At 46.6% G+C, this 19,879-nt stretch overlaps 1 protein-coding gene across 1 annotated transcript in view; it reads right to left on the bottom strand.

Moving 5' to 3' along the window:
• Window positions 1–19,879, bottom strand: part of mrc1a (mannose receptor, C type 1a) — a 67,085-nt gene that overhangs the window by 35,100 nt on the left and 12,106 nt on the right. The window contains exons 8-19 of the mRNA XM_056272357.1: window positions 10,404–10,561; window positions 10,168–10,281; window positions 9,071–9,186; window positions 8,343–8,491; window positions 8,046–8,242; window positions 3,802–3,917; window positions 3,622–3,703; window positions 2,482–2,626; window positions 2,038–2,076; window positions 1,518–1,684; window positions 1,376–1,440; window positions 1,159–1,259 (exon numbers count right to left, since the gene is read on the bottom strand). Coding sequence (XP_056128332.1) covers window positions 1,159–1,259; window positions 1,376–1,440; window positions 1,518–1,684; window positions 2,038–2,076; window positions 2,482–2,626; window positions 3,622–3,703; window positions 3,802–3,917; window positions 8,046–8,242; window positions 8,343–8,491; window positions 9,071–9,186; window positions 10,168–10,281; window positions 10,404–10,561 — 1,449 coding nt within the window. The remainder of the gene's footprint in view (window positions 1–1,158; window positions 1,260–1,375; window positions 1,441–1,517; window positions 1,685–2,037; window positions 2,077–2,481; window positions 2,627–3,621; window positions 3,704–3,801; window positions 3,918–8,045; window positions 8,243–8,342; window positions 8,492–9,070; window positions 9,187–10,167; window positions 10,282–10,403; window positions 10,562–19,879) is intronic.

The following is a 19,879-nucleotide window of genomic DNA, read 5'->3' as shown; positions in this document are numbered from 1 at the left end:
CTGTTTTTTATGCCCTTCCCTCGCTAACTTCCCTCCATCTCGTTCACTCGGATGTACGTCATTGCTTAAGTTGCACAAGTGCCCACTACTGGCAAAACCCTTGAAATGTGTTTAAATGGACCGCAATAAGCCCTTGAACACTGAAATCTGCAATGGAGCTGAGTTAATATTTAAAAAAAAAAATCCTTATGAATTTGTTGGAGAAAACATAAAAACTTACACAACCGAAAATCATAACAATACAATAAACGATAACAGTCAGCTTATTGTAGCTACAAGTATTATGAGTTTAAATGTCAAGATAACTCCAATATGGGGGAAAATTAAGCGCAATCTGCTGTGACGTCACAATCAAGTAAGTGTTTTTGTGGTTCAGCCATTTTGCTGGTGTCTCCACCCATAGGTTTGTGCTTTTATAGATTATTGGCCTCATAAAAAAAATGCACATCAGGTAAAAACAATGAGGCTAAACATTTCAAAATACAAGCGTGTGCTAAAATTACGAGCCATTCAACGGCATTCGATCGTGCTAAGTGTGTTTTTGTGAAACGCACGTGAAATGAACACGAATATTCGTAAAGTCACGCGTAGAAAATGCTTGTAAGTGCTACTGTAAGTGCCATAGTTATCTGGAACGCAGCCCTGATGAGTTGAATCAACCTTTGAAAAACGATACTGTTATCTTCTCCGTATAAACTGCAAAAACGCACAATTCTGAAAACGGTGACGACATGCGCGTGTATTTCTTTACAAAGTGACATCGCCATCTACTGACCTGGCAGCAGAATACAGCGTTTTTAGTCGTTTTTGCGGATTCGTGTGAACAGGGATAATTTTGACAACGCTGTCGACTGTACGAGAAAAACATTTTTGATACATTGTTGTCATGTAAACATGCCCTAAATGTGCAGTGCAGGGGTTACTCCATGACCAGGGTAGTGAACCACTGCACAGTGTCATCTAGTGGTCAAAAGACATGGAAAACATGTTGTTTTCCTGCCGAGTTCAATTCCAACCACAACTAAACCCAGCTGAAACATCTAACCAAGGTCTTGTGGCTTAATAGAAGCTTCCAGGCAGGGGATTTGAAGCCGGTTGGAGTTAAACTGGCTGACATGCTACTCTATACATAGGAACAGTACTGATGAGGAGTCTTACCCATACTCTTGTAAATGGACACACAGTTCTCATCATTATTGGCAAAATTTGGTTCATTTTGATCCCATGATGTATATACAACAGGTGAACCGTCCACCCAGCTATTAATAGAAAAGAAAAGAAAGACGAAGCACAAATGTACTTAAATGAAAAAATGCCTTGCTAAAGTATCTGTTGAATAATAACTAATTTATGTATCCAGCTCTTTCAATCTCACCTAAATGATTTGTCCAACTCCACCCTCATCCCAATGAAGTATTGATTCTCTAACCTCCTGGATATCTGTAAAACAGTGTCAGTCGCCCCACTGAATGATCCTGCAGTAATGTTACAGCATTAATGGGAATCACAGTCATTACCTGCTTCCATAAAAACTTCCTCTCTGTTTGACCAGTAATGACAACCAGATCGCCGTGATTCCTCTTGCAGAACGAGCGCGCTTCTTCCATAGGCAGGAGCTCTTCGTTAATGAAGTACTGACTCTCGTTGCGCTGGATCCAGCCATCAGATGTCATGTTATATTCCACTGTGGAGTAAAAACAACACAACTTCACATTGTCTTCATCTGTGCTTGTGTGATAACTCCTCTGACATCATTTACTCAGCCGTACATCATTGCATTGACAATGTTTACAACCTGTTCCACAATTGACGCTTTATTTCATGAAATGACAGGAGATAGTGAGCAGGAGCTGTCAATTGATTGCATTAAGAATTGCAAAAAAAAGGTTTTCTGAAATGTTATATTTAAATATGCAACTGAGGCATTATCTCAGTATATCTCATATATAATTAAATATGTATAATATGTAAGTGCTGCTGAAGTGAAGAAAAAAGAGATGAATGCTAATGAATTATGATTATGAAGTAGTCAGTAACCTTGGCTTGCAGAAGTTGGTGGAGGTTTTGGAGTTGTGCCTATTGGACAAACAGTAAAAAGCATTATTGTTAAGTGTATGAGAATGTTGTACGAGACTAGTTTCATCAGAATATAAATCAAAACAGTATTTAGTTACATTAGTTTCTGACCATTAAACCATAGATGTTTAGGACACTGAGCTCATTATTCAGTCACAGTGAGTTTGCAGAACAACGGTAAATGTGTCCGATAAAACCCACAAACATGTCTGTTGGCAACTCTGAATTTTTAAAGGCGCATTTGCCATTTTTGGGCAAATTAACCCTAACCTCACATGAAGAACCAAGAAACACATCAGTACATCAGTGGCAGGTTTGCATTCGTGGGTATTAGTCTGCATTTACACTCTGAGATTTAATACACAGATCTATTTGACATACAGTATCCGATCCATGCATGTGTACCTATTGGTATCTGGCAAATCCAGTCTTTAAAGGATTCGCAATCCGCATCGTTCCACCAGCGCCGGAAGTTAAAGCCACTCTCGGCACAGTGCTCCTGGTTGTTGTAGTTGTTCGGTTCTCCATACCCCCAGTTCTCAAAATCAGACTGAAAAGAAATGCAAACACACACATTCACACAGTAGATAGTTGGTATGATAAAGTGGACAATTATTTGTTTTATCCAGAAGCTGTAAGATAAATAATACATATGAAATAATTTCAACTCGAATCAATAGATGTCTGGATGTCTATTTATTCGGTAAGTAGTCCTGTAATAAGCTAGCCTGATGCCAGCCGATCTTAGCCCCGCCCACAACATCTGAGCTTAGCCCCGCCCACAACATCTGAGCTTAGCCCCGCCCACAACATCTGAGCTTAGCCCCGCCCACACCAGCTGAGTTTAGCCCCGCCCTCAACATCTGAGGACGGGAAGTTCGGTCTGGACTTGATCCGTTGTGAAGCAAGTATGCCTGAACCAAAGCTGTTCGGACCAATCACATTGTAAGGGCGGGCTCTATACGATGATGGACAGATGATCAACCGTGACGTAATCATCACGTCACCAAAGAGCGCTTGGGTTGAATTCGTTTACAACAAAGATGGCTGCCGCTGGAGAACTGAGATGTGTAGACTCAGCCACCGCGTCTGTTATAGAAGATGTGGACAGCGCATTCATTTTAAAAGAGGAACAGAGAACCGCGATCAAGGCATTTGTCGATCCAATTGAGTGCAGAGGCATTTTCTCTCCTGGTTCTGTTGAAACGCCCCATAATCACAGCCCAGTGAAGCAGCATCAGACTCACTAATGTCTGAGACTAGAGTCTGGGTACGACGACGTCAGGCTAGTAATAAGCCGGATATTTTCAGTGTTCTGACAATATATTCTACCGTTCAGTATGTGTGACTTTGCACAGTTTTAAGCATTAATCCGACTAAACCTTGGGTTCTTTGGACCTTAGAGAAAGGTCCAGTTAATGCTTCAAGCCTTTTCTCCACCGTTTCAGTCGCATATAATATATTAGACTTTGTACATTACATTGACTTTTATGAAAACAACTGTTAGTGTTTTAGCATATTCTCAATATAATGAGAAACACTCACAGGAGTCCCATCCGTCCACACAAACCCAGAGTCACTGTTCAGCATACTGAAGCCAATCCACGCCGGGTCTGAGCTAAAATACCTGCAGAACACACATGTTTACCACCAGGCACGCTGTTCCCAACACAACCATCATGCTTTACTGACAGACAGAGAGTTACAACAGAATAAAACCCTCACGGTAACTTGCTGAGTTCTTGTATAGAGTGAAAGCTTGCCAAGTCGCCACCAATAACTTGACAGAAACTGCGAGCGTCCAACCAAGTCTTTTTCTCATCCATCGGCTTCTGGAATAGCTAAGACGGAGAAATGAAATGTGTTATTGTCACAAACAGAGATTCATTTCATATGGCATTCCATGGACAGACATTTGCAGCAATTAAAGTTATTATAGTCATAAAAAGACTGCAGATGATGCAACAAAAATGAGTTTAACAGGAACACTAATGTTCTTATTTTGTTCTCAACGATAAGCTTTTAGAAACGAGATCTCTGGAACCAGAATGAAGAAAGTGCTGTTGTTGCTCTCTTTAGCTTGACCTGAGACACACACTGACGCTGTCACAACATCTCTTTAGCTTGACCTGAGACACACACTGACGCTGTCACAACATCTCTTTAGCTTGACCTGAGACACACACACTGACGCTGTCACAACATCTCTTTAGCTTGACCTGAGACACACACACTGACGCTGTCACAACATCTCTTTAGCTTGACCTGAGACACACACTGACGCTGTCACATCATCTCTTTAGCTTGACCTGAGGCACACACTGACGCTGTCACAACATCTCTTTAGCTTGACCTGAGACACACACTGACGCTGTCACATCATCTCTTTAGCTTGACCTGAGACACACACTGACGCTGTCACATCATCTCTTTAGCTTGACCTGAGGCACACACTGACGCTGTCACAACATCTCTTTAGCTTGACCTGAGACACACACTGACGCTGTCACATCATCTCTTTAGCTTGACCTGAGACACACACTGACGCTGTCACAACATCTCTTTAGCTTGACCTGAGGCACACACTGACGCTGTCACATCATCTCTTTAGCTTGACCTGAGGCACACACTGACGCTGTCACATCATCTCTTTAGCTTGACCTGAGGCACACACTGACGCTGTCACAACATCTCTTTAGCTTGACCTGAGGCACACACTGACGCTGTCACAACATCTCTTTAGCTTGACCTGAGGCACACACTGACGCTGTCACATCATCTCTTTAGCTTGACCTGAGACACACACACTGACGCTGTCACAACATCTCTTTAGCTTGACCTGAGGCACACACTGACGCTGTCACATCATCTCTTTAGCTTGACCTGAGGCACACACTGACGCTGTCACAACATCTCTTTAGCTTGACCTGAGGCACACACTGACGCTGTCACATCATCTCTTTAGCTTGACCTGAGGCACACACTGACGCTGTCACAACATCTCTTTAGCTTGACCTGAGACACACACTGACGCTGTCACATCATCTCTTTAGCTTGACCTGAGACACACACTGACGCTGTCACATCATCTCTTTAGCTTGACCTGAGACACACACTGACGCTGTCACATCATCTCTTTAGCTTGACCTGAGGCACACACTGACGCTGTCACATCATCTCTTTAGCTTGACCTGAGGCACACACTGACGCTGTCACAACATCTCTTTAGCTTGACCTGAGACACACACTGACGCTGTCACAACATCTCTTTAGCTTGACCTGAGGCACACACTGACGCTGTCACAACATCTCTTTAGCTTGACCTGAGACACACACTGACGCTGTCACATCATCTCTTTAGCTTGACCTGAGACACACACTGACGCTGTCACATCATCTCTTTAGCTTGACCTGAGACACACACTGACGCTGTCACAACATCTCTTTAGCTTGACCTGAGACACACACTGACGCTGTCACAACATCTCTTTAGCTTGACCTGAGGCACACACTGACGCTGTCACATCATCTCTTTAGCTTGACCTGAGGCACACACTGACGCTGTCACAACATCTCTTTAGCTTGACCTGAGGCACACACTGACGCTGTCACATCATCTCTTTAGCTTGACCTGAGGCACACACTGACGCTGTCACAACATCTCTTTAGCTTGACCTGAGACACACACTGACGCTGTCACATCATCTCTTTAGCTTGACCTGAGACACACACTGACGCTGTCACATCATCTCTTTAGCTTGACCTGAGACACACACTGACGCTGTCACATCATCTCTTTAGCTTGACCTGAGGCACACACTGACGCTGTCACATCATCTCTTTAGCTTGACCTGAGGCACACACTGACGCTGTCACATCATCTCTTTAGCTTGACCTGAGGCACACACTGACGCTGTCACAACATCTCTTTAGCTTGACCTGAGACACACACTGACGCTGTCACAACATCTCTTTAGCTTGACCTGAGGCACACACTGACGCTGTCACAACATCTCTTTAGCTTGACCTGAGACACACACTGACGCTGTCACATCATCTCTTTAGCTTGACCTGAGACACACACTGACGCTGTCACATCATCTCTTTAGCTTGACCTGAGACACACACTGACGCTGTCACAACATCTCTTTAGCTTGACCTGAGACACACACTGACGCTGTCACAACATCTCTTTAGCTTGACCTGAGGCACACACTGACGCTGTCACATCATCTCTTTAGCTTGACCTGAGGCACACACTGACGCTGTCACAACATCTCTTTAGCTTGACCTGAGGCACACACTGACGCTGTCACATCATCTCTTTAGCTTGACCTGAGGCACACACTGACGCTGTCACAACATCTCTTTAGCTTGACCTGAGACACACACTGACGCTGTCACATCATCTCTTTAGCTTGACCTGAGACACACACTGACGCTGTCACATCATCTCTTTAGCTTGACCTGAGACACACACTGACGCTGTCACATCATCTCTTTAGCTTGACCTGAGGCACACACTGACGCTGTCACATCATCTCTTTAGCTTGACCTGAGGCACACACTGACGCTGTCACAACATCTCTTTAGCTTGACCTGAGACACACACTGACGCTGTCACAACATCTCTTTAGCTTGACCTGAGGCACACACTGACGCTGTCACAACATCTCTTTAGCTTGACCTGAGACACACACTGACGCTGTCACATCATCTCTTTAGCTTGACCTGAGACACACACTGACGCTGTCACATCATCTCTTTAGCTTGACCTGAGACACACACTGACGCTGTCACATCATCTCTTTAGCTTGACCTGAGACACAAACTGCTTTATCCAGAGCTACTGAATTTAAATAATTTCATATTTGATGATCTTTATACAGTTATTGAACACAACTGAATAAACACTGAACTGATTTATCCTGAATAATGTTTACTATTGTGGTTTTAGAGATGCTTTACAGCAGAAGTGAACTCTGTATCATTGATCATCACTGTACTGTTTATCACTGTAAACCTTTGAAACAATCTGTATCGTATAAAGCGCTATATAAATAAATATGTTATTTTATGTTATTTTCAAACAGAAAGTGCCATAGACTATTTGAACTGATCGTATTTTGGTGCAGTCATGATGTATTTAAAACATCTTATCATAACATGATTACGTTATTTTAACTCTTAACCCACTTGTATAACTTATTATGTATTTATTTTTTTAACTTCAGCAATAATCTGCCACGTGTCTTCTTTAAGACCAGACTGCAGTCTGTTGCTCCAAACCATTCAAGATTTACCACAGTATAAGTTAAAAAAGGGGAATAAAAGTGATGAGGAAATAAATTAAATAATGGATCTCAAAAATTTTCCATAAATATAATGTAGTACCATAAAATCCACTAAAAATACAAAATATTAAATAAAAACATCAAACTAAAATATAGTACATTAATTTCATCGAAACCAACTTAAATATTTGACCACCACGCGAGCACCAGAGGCTTAACAAAAACTTCTCACAAGAGTTGCGGTTTGGTCTTGATTTATTTATTTTTTTTTATAGAAAAATGCTTAATTTTTATGTTTTTACTACTAAGAGAAAAGTTAACTTTCACAGCGTTTCAAAACAGCAGACTACATTACTTTTTTAATATTAGATGTGGTTCCCGAGACGTTAATACAGCATTGTGTAAAGTAGTGTTTTCAGGGGTTAAGCGACATCACGGTCCTGAACGACGGCCATGGTTACATTTGAACATAACAGCACAAGTGAACTCAGGCTGGAGTTTAATAATCCATTTGCAGGACCACAACATCAGGCTAAAGTTGATTAATTGTGCACTTTTAGCATAATGATGACTCTGAGGTCAATGGTAACTGGCCTAAATCCCCACTAGAGGTCTCTGATAACGTTTTTAAAAAGCATGTTATGCTCTTTAAGGAGTGTGTTTGTTCACATTTACCTGAATGCAACTGCCTGGATCTTTCTTAATCCAGCTCGACGGACAGGTGAGCGGTTGTGTTGTCGGTGGCACTCGTGTTGTCGTAACACCTTCCGCCATCTTTTTACAGATGAACTTCTGTTTACTTTTAGAGTCCAGAACATCCCATAATCCCGCGGACGTTCCTGTCAGCATGGCAACACAACCCTGGTGCCTTTCTAGCAGACCGGAGAACAAACACGTCTCAACTCAGGCGGACTCAGACAGTGCAAGCATCATATCCACATGTCATGAGAACTGTGATTATGAACCACACACCTGGCATGCCCACATTAAAGTGTGTGAATTTGACTTTATCTCCGTTGCTCCACTGGAAGCGCTCCAGGCTTTCGGTGTTACACAAGCCAATCCAGAAATACTTCTCCGGACTGAGACCGACCAGGCTGATGAGAAAAGCGTTCTCATACCTAAGTGAAGACAAAGCATTGAAATAATGTGATGCCTGTGTAGCCTAATGAAATATCATAACCAAACATTATGAGCAGATGGGACAATCTGGGTCATATTTCACTAAATCAAAGGGGGAAATGAAGTCCATAAAGAAACCGAAGCTGGATTATAAGGAATATTAAGATCATTTGTATTGCTAGATGTTCAACATTAGTCCAGTAGTCCAGAGATAATCTTAATGTGACGAATGAACACATGGATGAGGCGAACACATTCCTTCATAACGCATTCATTTCACTATACAATCATACTGAGACGAAACCATGAGCAATTTTCTTCCTCTTTATCTCCGCTTTAATTTAGGTTTAGAGTATAGTATTTAAGGATTATGTTATGTAACAGATTTTGTGCGATATGTTTGTGCTGGAAACGAACACACCCGGAGAAGTGGGAAACCTGTCTTGCTGTGGCGCCCGGAGAGCGATTGGGTGTTAGGAGCCTTTCTCAAGGCATTTCTTCCATCAAACCTGCAACCTTCGGGATCCCAGTCTGACTCTCTACCCATGAGGCCACGAGTCGCATCTCGTCTGCATTACCTGTCGGAGACGTCCACCAGCCGAGCCCCCGACCGCTGGCACTGCAGTCTGGCCTCAGGGAAAGCCTTGCTCTCCGTGGCGATGAGATAGCAGTGAGACCCGTAGCGAACCCATCCCTGTGGACCCAGACACACACAGCCTCCTCATCACTCGCACAACACCACTAGCACAGCGAAACACTGATTCATCAGATACCAGTCTCTGGACTGCAACTGACAATTAATCAGAAATGCTGAGTTACTGACATGTGAAGTATTATACTAGGTTACACTTTGTTTTGATGGTTCACTTTAGTAATTCTACTAACTATAAGTAACTTTGCAACTACATGTCAACTTATTCTACTAACCCTAACAGTCTACTAATACTGTAATGAGAGTTAGTTGACATGTACTGTAGTTGCAAAGTTACTAATAGTTCCTAGAATGACTGAAGTGGACCATCGAAACTGCTACTCTTGTCACTAGACTGATGTTATACAAATATATACTGTATATAAATATGGTGTCGATTTGTTAATCATGTATACTCATATTCATATACACAAAGAATACTTCACATGAATAACAAATCAACACCAATCAACACAACATCAACAATCTTGTGACAATGTTGTCTATGACCAACAGAAAATGTACTGTATAAACTCAACCCCATATGTGTGTTGATGTGTTAACTGACAGAAATGAACGGTGAACGATCTATTTTTTATAATCTTTGTAAATGTTAGTTAATAAAAATATGTGTTCATTCTTTGTTCATGTTAGTTCACAGTGAGTTACCTAATGTTAATTAATGCAACTTTTGATTTAACTCTCCGTCAAAAATAACCGAACAGCACCAGAGGGTTAAAGAATGTATTAGTAAATAATGAAATGAACGAAAAATAAGATTTAGTTTATGTTTATTTAACAAATGAGATCTTATGGTAAAGCTTTACCGCAAAAGCAATAAAAGACTATATATTGTAAGACAGCAAGATTGAAGCACATTCCCAAATAATGATAGATGGATGCACATATGAATTAATTTATTATTTAAAAATATCTGTCTGATTTTCTCTATTGTTTCTGAAGTGTAAACCCGTCTGGACTCACGGCTTGGCACCCGGGACTGGCGACCTCCGCGGCTCCATCGGGTTTGCTGGTGGACTTCTTCTTGCAGACGTATCCGCGCTCCGTCTCACACACGTGATCTGCCCATCGGCCCTCCTGTTACAGAGACGGAGGAACTCAATAACATACACACATCAGTTTCACATGGACCCTCACACTCGGTCTGATCTGTTACAAAGGGTTCGGGGAAAAAACAGTAATGATAAAAAAACACCCACCTTTCCTTTGATTAGAACACAATCCTCCATGCGATTCATGACGTGTGACGGCTCTCCAACTATCCACTTGGTGAAGGTGACGTGTGTTCTGTCCGACCACTCAAACAGGTTCTGGACCCTCTGATCGTTGAGTCCAATCCACAGCTCATCAGTCGGCACTACAGAGCACACACTCACAGTGTTCAGTGAAATAAGCCGGGTCCGATTAGAATCCAGTGAGAGAACGATGTCCACCCGTTCTTCCCTCTATAAAAGCTTAGGCTGTGTTAAACTCCCCCTGTAGTCAATCATTGTATCTCTTAAAACTCATCTTTGATCACCAAAATTACATATTTAAAAAAATTTAGAAAAATTCTTCATGCCTTCAAATATCTTGAATGTAACTCGACACCCTTGCCTCATTTAGTATTTGCGGTTCTAATATGCAAATGAGCCCCGCCTCCACTCACTCACTCGCTCAGCTCAGAGATCCACTGGTTGACGATCACACGTTGATCTGATTGGTTACAAGGTCGTTTGTGACGTCAGAAACACCAGCGTTCCCTTTCAAGGGAACTTCGAGCTGCGTTTGAGACGCGGTGGGAACGCTCTGCGTGATTGCGTCATGAAGCACGTGTAAAATCAGTCCAATGGAAGCCCGATACGTCATGGGTGACGTCATAGACCAGGAAACTATAAAGCACCCTTGAAAACAGACCGCGACAGCTTCTGTTGTCTTCGGCAAGCGCTCTCTGTGATTCTGTCCTTGTCTATTTATTGTTGTTTGTCAAGCCCAATATATATATCACTATCTATCATTATGGCGAGCAAAGCAATATTATAGACGTTGTGTTGTTCCCTGCCCTCGTTACATCACGGGTGGGGACACACATCAGCTTTTTGTTGCTGTTTGGGAGTGGAGCATGCAACAGTCATTTCTCGAGGGATCTGACTGTGCATTGCGAGAAGCTGTCCGTGAGGACGCTCCGCTCCCGCCGGGCGTTCTTCGAGGAGGACGTTTCGGTTCGCGTTCCCCGAGCGGGTCTCTCTGTTGCCGAGGCTCGGAGACGGCTCGTATTTCGGGGTTCGAAAACGGATCTGACAGCGGGGGTTGGGACGGGCTCCGCCCTTTCACAGCTTTCACATGCCAGATCTAGTGTGCTGCGATTTCCAGTTCCGAGGAATTGGTATCGTTAGTGTTTTGTTTAATAAGAAAGAGAACAACACAAATACAAATCTTTTATAAAAAGGCAGATGTTTGAGTTTTCAGTGAATAAATTTTCCAGCTCATAACTCTGTTGAATAAAGAGGAGCTTTTTTAAAGAAAAAAAGGAGGTTTTATCTAGTGCTGTTGCCAGTTAAATATTTACTGGCCAGTTGAACATTATGAGATTGAAAATAAAGAAGAGTTTGTTAGATGAACTTTATCTTAAAACAGGAAAACGTCCCGGGTTACGTATGTAACCCTAGTTCCCCGAAGGGACGGACGCTGCGTGTAATCGCAGTGGGAACGCCCTCAGCGTGACGCGTCTGAAGCATGAATGAAATCAGTCAATGGAGAGAATGAGCGTACGGCGAGTGACGTCATCGACCAGGAAGCTATAAATATCCCCTGAGTACACAATACGCCAGCTTAAAAGTTACTGAAGCAGCGACCCAAGGGGATGCCGAGAGTATGGCAGGACACGCAGCGTCCGTCCCTTCGGGGAACTAGGGTTACATACGTAACCCGGGACGTTCCCCTTCAGGGACTACCGCTGCGTGTAATCGCAGTGGGAACGCAATACCCACATCCCCATACGACCAAATCCCCGTCGTGTGTCATTAGGAGACACAAGCCGACGAGAGAACCTGAGCCCCGGGAGTGGAGCTAAGATCGAGGGAATAAAATCTAATGAAAGTGTGCGGTGAGGACCAGCCTGCCGCATCACAAACGTCCTGAAGAGAAGCTCCTGAAAGAAGAGCTGTAGAAGCAGCCATACTCCGGGTGGAACGAGCCCTTACAGCCAAAGGTGAAGGCTGATGGGCCGACCCATAAGCAAGTGGGATGGCCTCGACCACCCACTTGCTCATCCTTTGCCTAGATGCAGGACACCCTTTCTTAGGTGACCCAAACAGACGAACAGTTGTTCCGATCTCCTCCACAGGGCAGCTCTGTGGACGTAAGCATCTAAAACCCAAACTGGGCACAGCAAATTAATTTTCTCCTGGTCTGACGTCAGAAAAGGCGGAGGACAGAAAACCTGCAGAACTATAGGTCTAACAGAAACAGTTGGAACCTTAGGAACATAACCTGGTCTCGGAAAGAGAAAGGCCTTAACCAACCAGGAGCAAATTCCAGGCACGAGGGAGCCACCGAAAGTGCTTGAATATCTCCAATTCTTTTTAGAGATGAGATAGCGAGAAAAAGGATAGTCTTAGAGTAAGAAACTTTTCCGAAACTTCCTCGATGGGCTCGAAAGGAGCAAGGGAGAGACCTTCTAAGATGATGGCCAGATCCCAAGCTGGTACCCTCGTGCGAACTGCAGGCCTCAGCCTCAAGGTGCCACGAAGGAAGCGAGACATAAGTGGGTGTTTCCCGAGGGAACCTCCACTTGAAGGGGCGTGGTAAGCAGCTAAGGCCGCCACATACACCTTCAGTGTGGAGTGGGATAACCCTGTGGAGAGACGGTCCTGCAGGAAATCCAGCACTGTACCAACCGGGCAGTTAACTGGGTCCTGCTGGCGCTCTCCACACCAAGAGGTGAAAAGTTTCCACCTCGCGCATATAACTTCCTCGTGGAGGGAGCTCTGGATCGGAGGATGGTCTCAACGACCTCAGCCGAGAGACCAGAATCTATGAGCTGGGCCCCCTCAGAGGCCAAGCCCACAGCCTCCATAGCTCTAGACGGGGGTGAAGGATCGACCCACTCGCCTGAGAGAGCAGATCTCTCCTGATCGGTATCTCTAGGGGAGAGCCGTCGAGGAGAGACACTAGGTCCGCAAACCATACCCGGGCCGACCAGAACGGGGCTATTAGCAGGAGACTGAGCCCGTCCCGGCGAACCCTCTCCAGAACTCCTGGGAGCAGAGCGATCGGGGAAAAAGCGTACAAGCGTGACCTCGGCCACGGATGTACCATCGCATCCAACCCCAGCGAGGCTGGATGGCTGCGAGAGAACCACAGCGGGCAGTGTGATGTTTCTCGAGAAGCAAATAGGTCTACCTCGGCAAGACCGAAATGTTTCCATAGGAGTTCCACCACCTCGGGGTGAAGACTCCATTCCCCGGGCCTCGGCCCCTGTCTTGACAGGATGTCTGCCCCCTGATTAAAATACCCCGGGAGATAAATAGCTCTCAGAGAAAGAATTTTCCCCTGGGACCATAGAAGGATCTGACGTGCCAGTTTGTAAAGCGGGCGAGAACGCAAACCCCCCTGATAGTTGATATAAGAAACCACCGATGTGTTGTCTGTCCGGACAAGAACATGGTGGCCCCTTAGGTCTGGGAGGAAGTGTTTCAGAGCCTGAAGCCTGAAACACCGCCAACATCTCTAGGCAGTTTATGTGCCACAGACGATGATGGTCCTCCCACAGACCCTGAGCCGGGCGACCATCCATGATCGCCCCCCCAACCCGTGAGAGAAGCATCTGTCGTTAGCATAACGCGACGACAAGGAGCTCCTAACACAGGGCCTTGGGACAGAAACCAAGGATCTTTCCACATGATCAGGGCGTGATGACACCGTCGCGAACTCACGATCATGCGAAGCGGATTTCCCCTCGGGGAGAATCCCTTGGTCCTGAGCCACCACTGTAACAGTCTCATGTGCAAGAGGCCAAGAGGTATCACGTTGGACGCAGCTGCCATGAAACCTAACAGTCTCTGGAACTGTTTTACAGTGGATGACTGGCCTAGCTTGACCTGATCTACTGCAGCGAGAATCAAAGCAATACGAGCAGGTGACAATAGTGCCTGCATCGTCGTTGAATCCCACCCTACACCTAGAAAAGTGGTTCTCTGTAATGGAGAAAGAACACTCTTTTTGGCGTTGAGCCTCAGCCCCAGTCACTTGATATGAGCAAGAACGACATCTCGGTGCCGAACCGCCTGTTGTTCCGATTGAGCTAGAATCAAGCAATCGTCTAAATAGTACAGAAAGCGGATGCCCTGTAACCTCAGCGGGGCTATAGCAGCATCCATACACTTCGTGAATGTTCGGGGTGACAGTGCTAGGCCGAACGGAAGAACCCGATATTGGTACGCTTCGCCCCCGAAAGCGAACCTCAGGAACTTCCTGTATTGAGGGAGGATAGATACATGGAAGTAAACGTCCTTTAGATCTATCATGACAAACCAGTCCTCGGATCTGATTTGAACATCCCCTGTGACAGACACAGCGCCCTGTAACGTACTGGCAGGGAACAGCTGGCCTGGGCACTCCACAACCCTCCTCGGAGGGGGCGAGCGTCCCTCGGGAAATCGCTCGCAGAGTCTCTCTACGCCCTGTATAGGCAGGGTTAGTAGAACAGACCCCTGAGGGCATCGAGAAAGACAGGGCACCGTGTTTTTGTGCGGTGAACTCAGGTCTTTCACGATAGGGACCACCCTCAGAGTCCTGACGTTTAGCACGTCAGGATTTTTCTTTTTCCCGATGAAGTAGTATCCTAACTCCCTGCTGGGTGGGGGACCCATTCCGCCAGGAGCTCTACTAAGGGAACCAGCCTCTCGAGGCTGGCCTCTGGATGAACATCCCGAGTGACAGACACAGCGCCCTGTAACATACTGGCAGGAAACAGCTGGTCTGAACACTCCACAACCCTCCTTGGAGGGGGCGAGCGTCCCTCGGGAAATCGCTCGCCGAGTCTCTCTACGCCCTGTATAGGCAGGGTTAGTAGAACAGACCCCTGAGGGCATCGAGAAAGACAGGGCACCGTGTTTTTGTGCGGTGAACTCAAGTTTTTCCCGATGGGGACCACCCTCAGAGTCCTGACGTTCAGCCCGTCAGGACTTTTTCGACGCGGCCTTTCTGGCGACAATGACTGTCCTCAGATCAGTCCTGCCCCGAGAAGGCCGCGCCGGAGAGCGCCCGCCTCGTCCCTCCAGTTTCTCTGCAGGAGGGCACGAGACTTGACACTCCGCTTCTGCTGTGCTCTTTTGGAAGACGAACTCGACGAAAAACTTTGCTCTGGTTGAACATTCTGCGTGACAGACACAGTGCCCTGTAACGGCGCACCAGCAGGGAACGACTGGTCTGAACACACTAGAACCCTCCTTAGAGGCGGCGAGCGTCCCTCGGGAAAGCACTCGCCAGACCCTTCTACGCCCTGTTTCGGCAGGGTTAGTAGGACGGGCCCCTGAGGGCGCCGGGAGAGACAGGGCACCCTTAGGGGAGGTGAACGCAAGTCTCTCTCGGCGGGGAACCCCCTCAGATTTTCCTTTGATCGGCCTGAAAAGCCTGCATAAAAGTCTTTTTATTTTAATTTTTATTTTTTCGTATGCAAACATGCAGCCGCCTGCCCAGCCACCGAGTAAGCCTTCCCCACCAGCACAGAGGTATATATATTTATTTATTTATTTATTTTTGGTGGAAGAGCCGGTGCTTTAAGTGAAGACGATGAAGCAGGAGAGAGATAGCTCGCGAGCGTCTCCTCCGCCTACAGTATCGTCACATAACCAGCAGATTTAGCACCAACAATGTTACCATAAGCATTGGACTGATTTGTGTAAATTCTGCTTGAAACCGGTCTAACCCAGGTCTTTGACACCTCAGTATGAAGATCTGGGAAGAACGGTAAGCACCGGCGAGAAGGTTGAAGTCGTGCAGACAGAAATCTATCATCTAGATTGCTTTTAATTCTAGAAACCTGTCTATCAGCTGGCCACTCGATACTGTTTTTTTTTTTTTTTTTCAGCTTTTCAACAGCCCGAGATAACACATCCATCAAACCTTCTTCTTTTTCATTTGCAGTATAATGTGATAAACTAGTTTTCTCTGATGCAAAACTTTCGACATCCAGCTCCTCAGAACTGGAAAATCTCAATTCAACATCATCATGTGCCTCCACCCGGGCAGAAGTAACCGCCGCAGCGCGTGCTTCCAGAGCCGGGTGAGAGGCACTAGATCTCGGCGGAGATAGCTGAGATAGGCCGGAGCCCGTCTCAACGTCGCCAGTGAGATCCATCTGCGAGCCCCAAGACAAGCGCCGCCGCTCTGCCTCAACAGAAGCGGGACCCGAGCCTTGGGGAGCTCGCAGCAAATCACTCTCCTCGAAGAGCGATCGCCGCGAGCGCAGAGTTCTCAAGGGAAAACACTCGCAATGCTGACAATCGACTCCCTCGAGAGCCGACTGGGCATTGCTGCACTTCCCAACACACTTCTTATACTGCTCGCTCATATTGGTTTTTTTATATAAAATATATATAGTGAAAACTCCTGACAAAACAGACAAACACAATCGACAGATTCAGACACACACAGAGCTGCTGAAGTAACTAAAAGCTGGCGTATTGTGTACTCAGGGGATATTTATAGCTTCCTGGTCGATGACGTCACTCGCCGTACGCTCATTCTCTCCATTGACTGATTTCATTCATGCTTCAGACGCGTCACGCTGAGGGCGTTCCCACTGCGATTACACGCAGCGGTAGTCCCTGAAGGGGAACTCTGTATCTCAGCCTCCTCGTCGGGGACTGTGGTTTTTCCCTATCTCCACACTGAGGTGTCGAGATTGTGGAATAAACCGGTTTGTATTTTATGTGTTTAATCCCCAGATGTCTGACTATAGTAATGTTTGGGTATTAAGTATCATAGTATGACATTGCCTCGGGTTAAAGAGACGCTTGCGAGCTTTCTCTCTCCCGAGTCGGCGTTATCGTTATTAACCCCGACGTTACCCACCAGCCATCTTAATAATGAATACATTTTTATTAGGCAGCGCTGGTGGGTAGAGTATATAAGGACATGGATGAATGTGAGGGGCGACTCTCTGAGGAGGGTCGCAGCGCTGCCAGTTCGGTTGTTTCCTGCTGGTGGCCGCAGAGTGATATATATGTATATATATATAAGTTTTTTCTGATATAAAGATAAAGGAAAATAAAGATATAATTATGTCTGTTCTTCTGGACGCTCCGCTTTCAAGAAAACTAAGAAATAAACCATTCAGCGGCGTTCCAGAGGTTTCTTCCTCACCAATCTAATGTTCCTGAGACGGCTTGGGGTGCGACTCTCTGAGGAGGGTCGCAGTACTGCCAGTTCGGTTTCCCTGCCGGTTCGCCGTTTCAGGGCACCAAGGTGTCAGTGTCCCCAAACGAGCCTTCAAATAAGAAAAAAGAAGAGCAGTCAGTTTGGTTTCCCTGCCGGTTCGCCGTTTCAGGGCGCCGAAGTGCCTGCTTTTTTCAACGATCCTCCGAGGAGGGTCGTAGGAACTAAGCTAGTTAGAGGTAGGCAAGATCTGAGGACTGTCATCATCTCTAATAAAGCTTAGACAAGAAGTCCTGTCGCAAGAAAACGAGGCTATCAGGCTTCTGAGGGCTCCTCCGGGGCAGGGACGGTTTTGAGAAATCGTTTCTCCTCGGCGACCTCTGGGGTGCGACTCTCTGAGGAGGGTCGCAGCGCTGCCAGTTCGGTTGTTCCCTGCCGGTTCGCCGTTCAGGGCACCGAGGTGTCAGCGTCCTCATACGATCCTCCGAGGAGGATCGTAGAGCGGTCAGTTCGGTTGTTCCCTGCCGGTTCGCCGCTTCAGGGCACCGTAGTGACTGTTCAACCAAGGGACGGTTTTGAGAAATCGTTTTTCCTCTGGGGTGCAACTCTTTGAGGAGGGTTGCAGCGCTGCCAGTTCGGTTGTTCCCTGCCGGTTCGCCGTTCAGGGCACCGAGGTGTCAGCATCCCCATACGATCCTCCGAGGAGGGTCGTAGAATGGTCAGTTCGGTTGTTCCCTGCCGGTTCGCCGCTTCAGGGCGCCGTAGTGACTGTTCAAACAAATCCAGAGGCCAGTCTTGAGAGACTGGTTCCCCTAGTAAATTTCTGGCAGCGTGGAAACTACTGCCACATATTTCTCAGTGGGTCCTGCACACTATAGAAAAGGGTTTCAGCGGTTCTCGTTCGCCCAGATTTCTAGGGGTCCCTCCTCTCATTGGTGGACCCTGAGCAGGCTTTGGTTATGGAGCAGGAAGTACTGTCACTTCTGCAAAAGGAGCTGTAGAAGGGGTTCCTCCTCCCAGCAGACAGCCATTACTTCATTGTTTCCGAAAGAGGATGAGGGAGGTTCCCGAGGTTTGCTTTCGGGGGCGAAGCATACCATTATCGGGTTCTTCCATTCGGCCTAGGTTTATTACCCCACACCTTTACAGTATGCGTGGATGCAGCTCTGGCTCTTCTGAGACTCCAGGGCATTCGCGTATTATACTACATCAATGATTGGTTGCTCCTAGCTCAATCTGAGTTTATGGCAGTTCGGCATCGAGATGTCGTTCTGTCTCATTAAGGATGTTGGGGTTGCCTCTCAACGCCAAGAAGAGTGTGCTCTGAGGACCACTTTTCTGGGTGTAGCAATTCTTACAGCCGTAATGGGGTATATCTAGGCCAGTCACTCACTGTGAAACAGTTTCAGACGGGTGGGTCTCATGGCAGTTGCGTCCAACGTATTACTTTTGGCCTTCTGTTCATGAGACCCCTGCAGTGGTGGCTCAGGACCAAGGGGTTTTCTCCGAGGGGAAATACGTTTTCGCATGATCAAGGTCACGCGGCTATGCCTTCGTGCTTCGGTCATGTGGAAGAACCTTGGTTCCTCGCCCAGGCCCAGTGTTGGGGGCTTCTTGTCGACGCATATTGCTATCGACGGATGCTTCCCTCACAAGTGGGGGCGATCATGAGTGGTTGCTCGGCGAATGGCGGACAACACACTGATGGTCTCGTATATCAGAGCAGATATCCTGTTGAGGCAGGGGCTGAGGCCCAGGGGATTGGAGACTTCACCCCGAGGTGGTGGAGCTTCTTAGGGAGAACTTTGGTCTAACTAAAGTCAAGTCGACCTTTCACATCGTTTGTACAACGCATTGCTCTATATGGTTCCCCCTCACGCAGCCAGCTCTTCTCGGACTGGATGCGATGGTGCAGGTGTGGCCGAGGCTGCACCTGTACGCATTTCCCCCGATATCTATGCTCCCGGAGGTTCTGGAGAGGGTTCGCCGGGAAGGGGCTCATCTGCTACTAGTAGCCCCATACTGGCCGACTCGAGTTTGGTTCTCGGACTTTGTCTCTTCTGGACGGCTCTCCCATGGTGATTCCGTTCAGGAGGGACCTGCTGTCCCAGGCAGGGGGCACGATATTTCACCCTCGACCGGAGTTGTGGAAACTGTGGGCCTGGCCTCTGAGGGGGCCAGGCTCATAGAATCCAGTCTCTCGACTGAGGTCGTTGAGACATTCTCCATTCCAGAGCTCCTTCCACAAGAAGACTGTATGCACTGAAATGGAAATTATTCTCCACCTGGTGTGGTGGGCGTCAGTTAGATCCTG

Source organism: Rhinichthys klamathensis, unplaced genomic scaffold (assembly GCF_029890125.1).
Source record: "Rhinichthys klamathensis goyatoka isolate OS25496 unplaced genomic scaffold, OSU_Roscu_1.1 h1tg000334l_1, whole genome shotgun sequence".
Taxonomy (NCBI): domain Eukaryota; kingdom Metazoa; phylum Chordata; class Actinopteri; order Cypriniformes; family Leuciscidae; genus Rhinichthys; species Rhinichthys klamathensis.
Note: the sequence above shows the minus strand (reverse complement) of the source record. Positions and strands in the feature narration are given on the sequence as shown.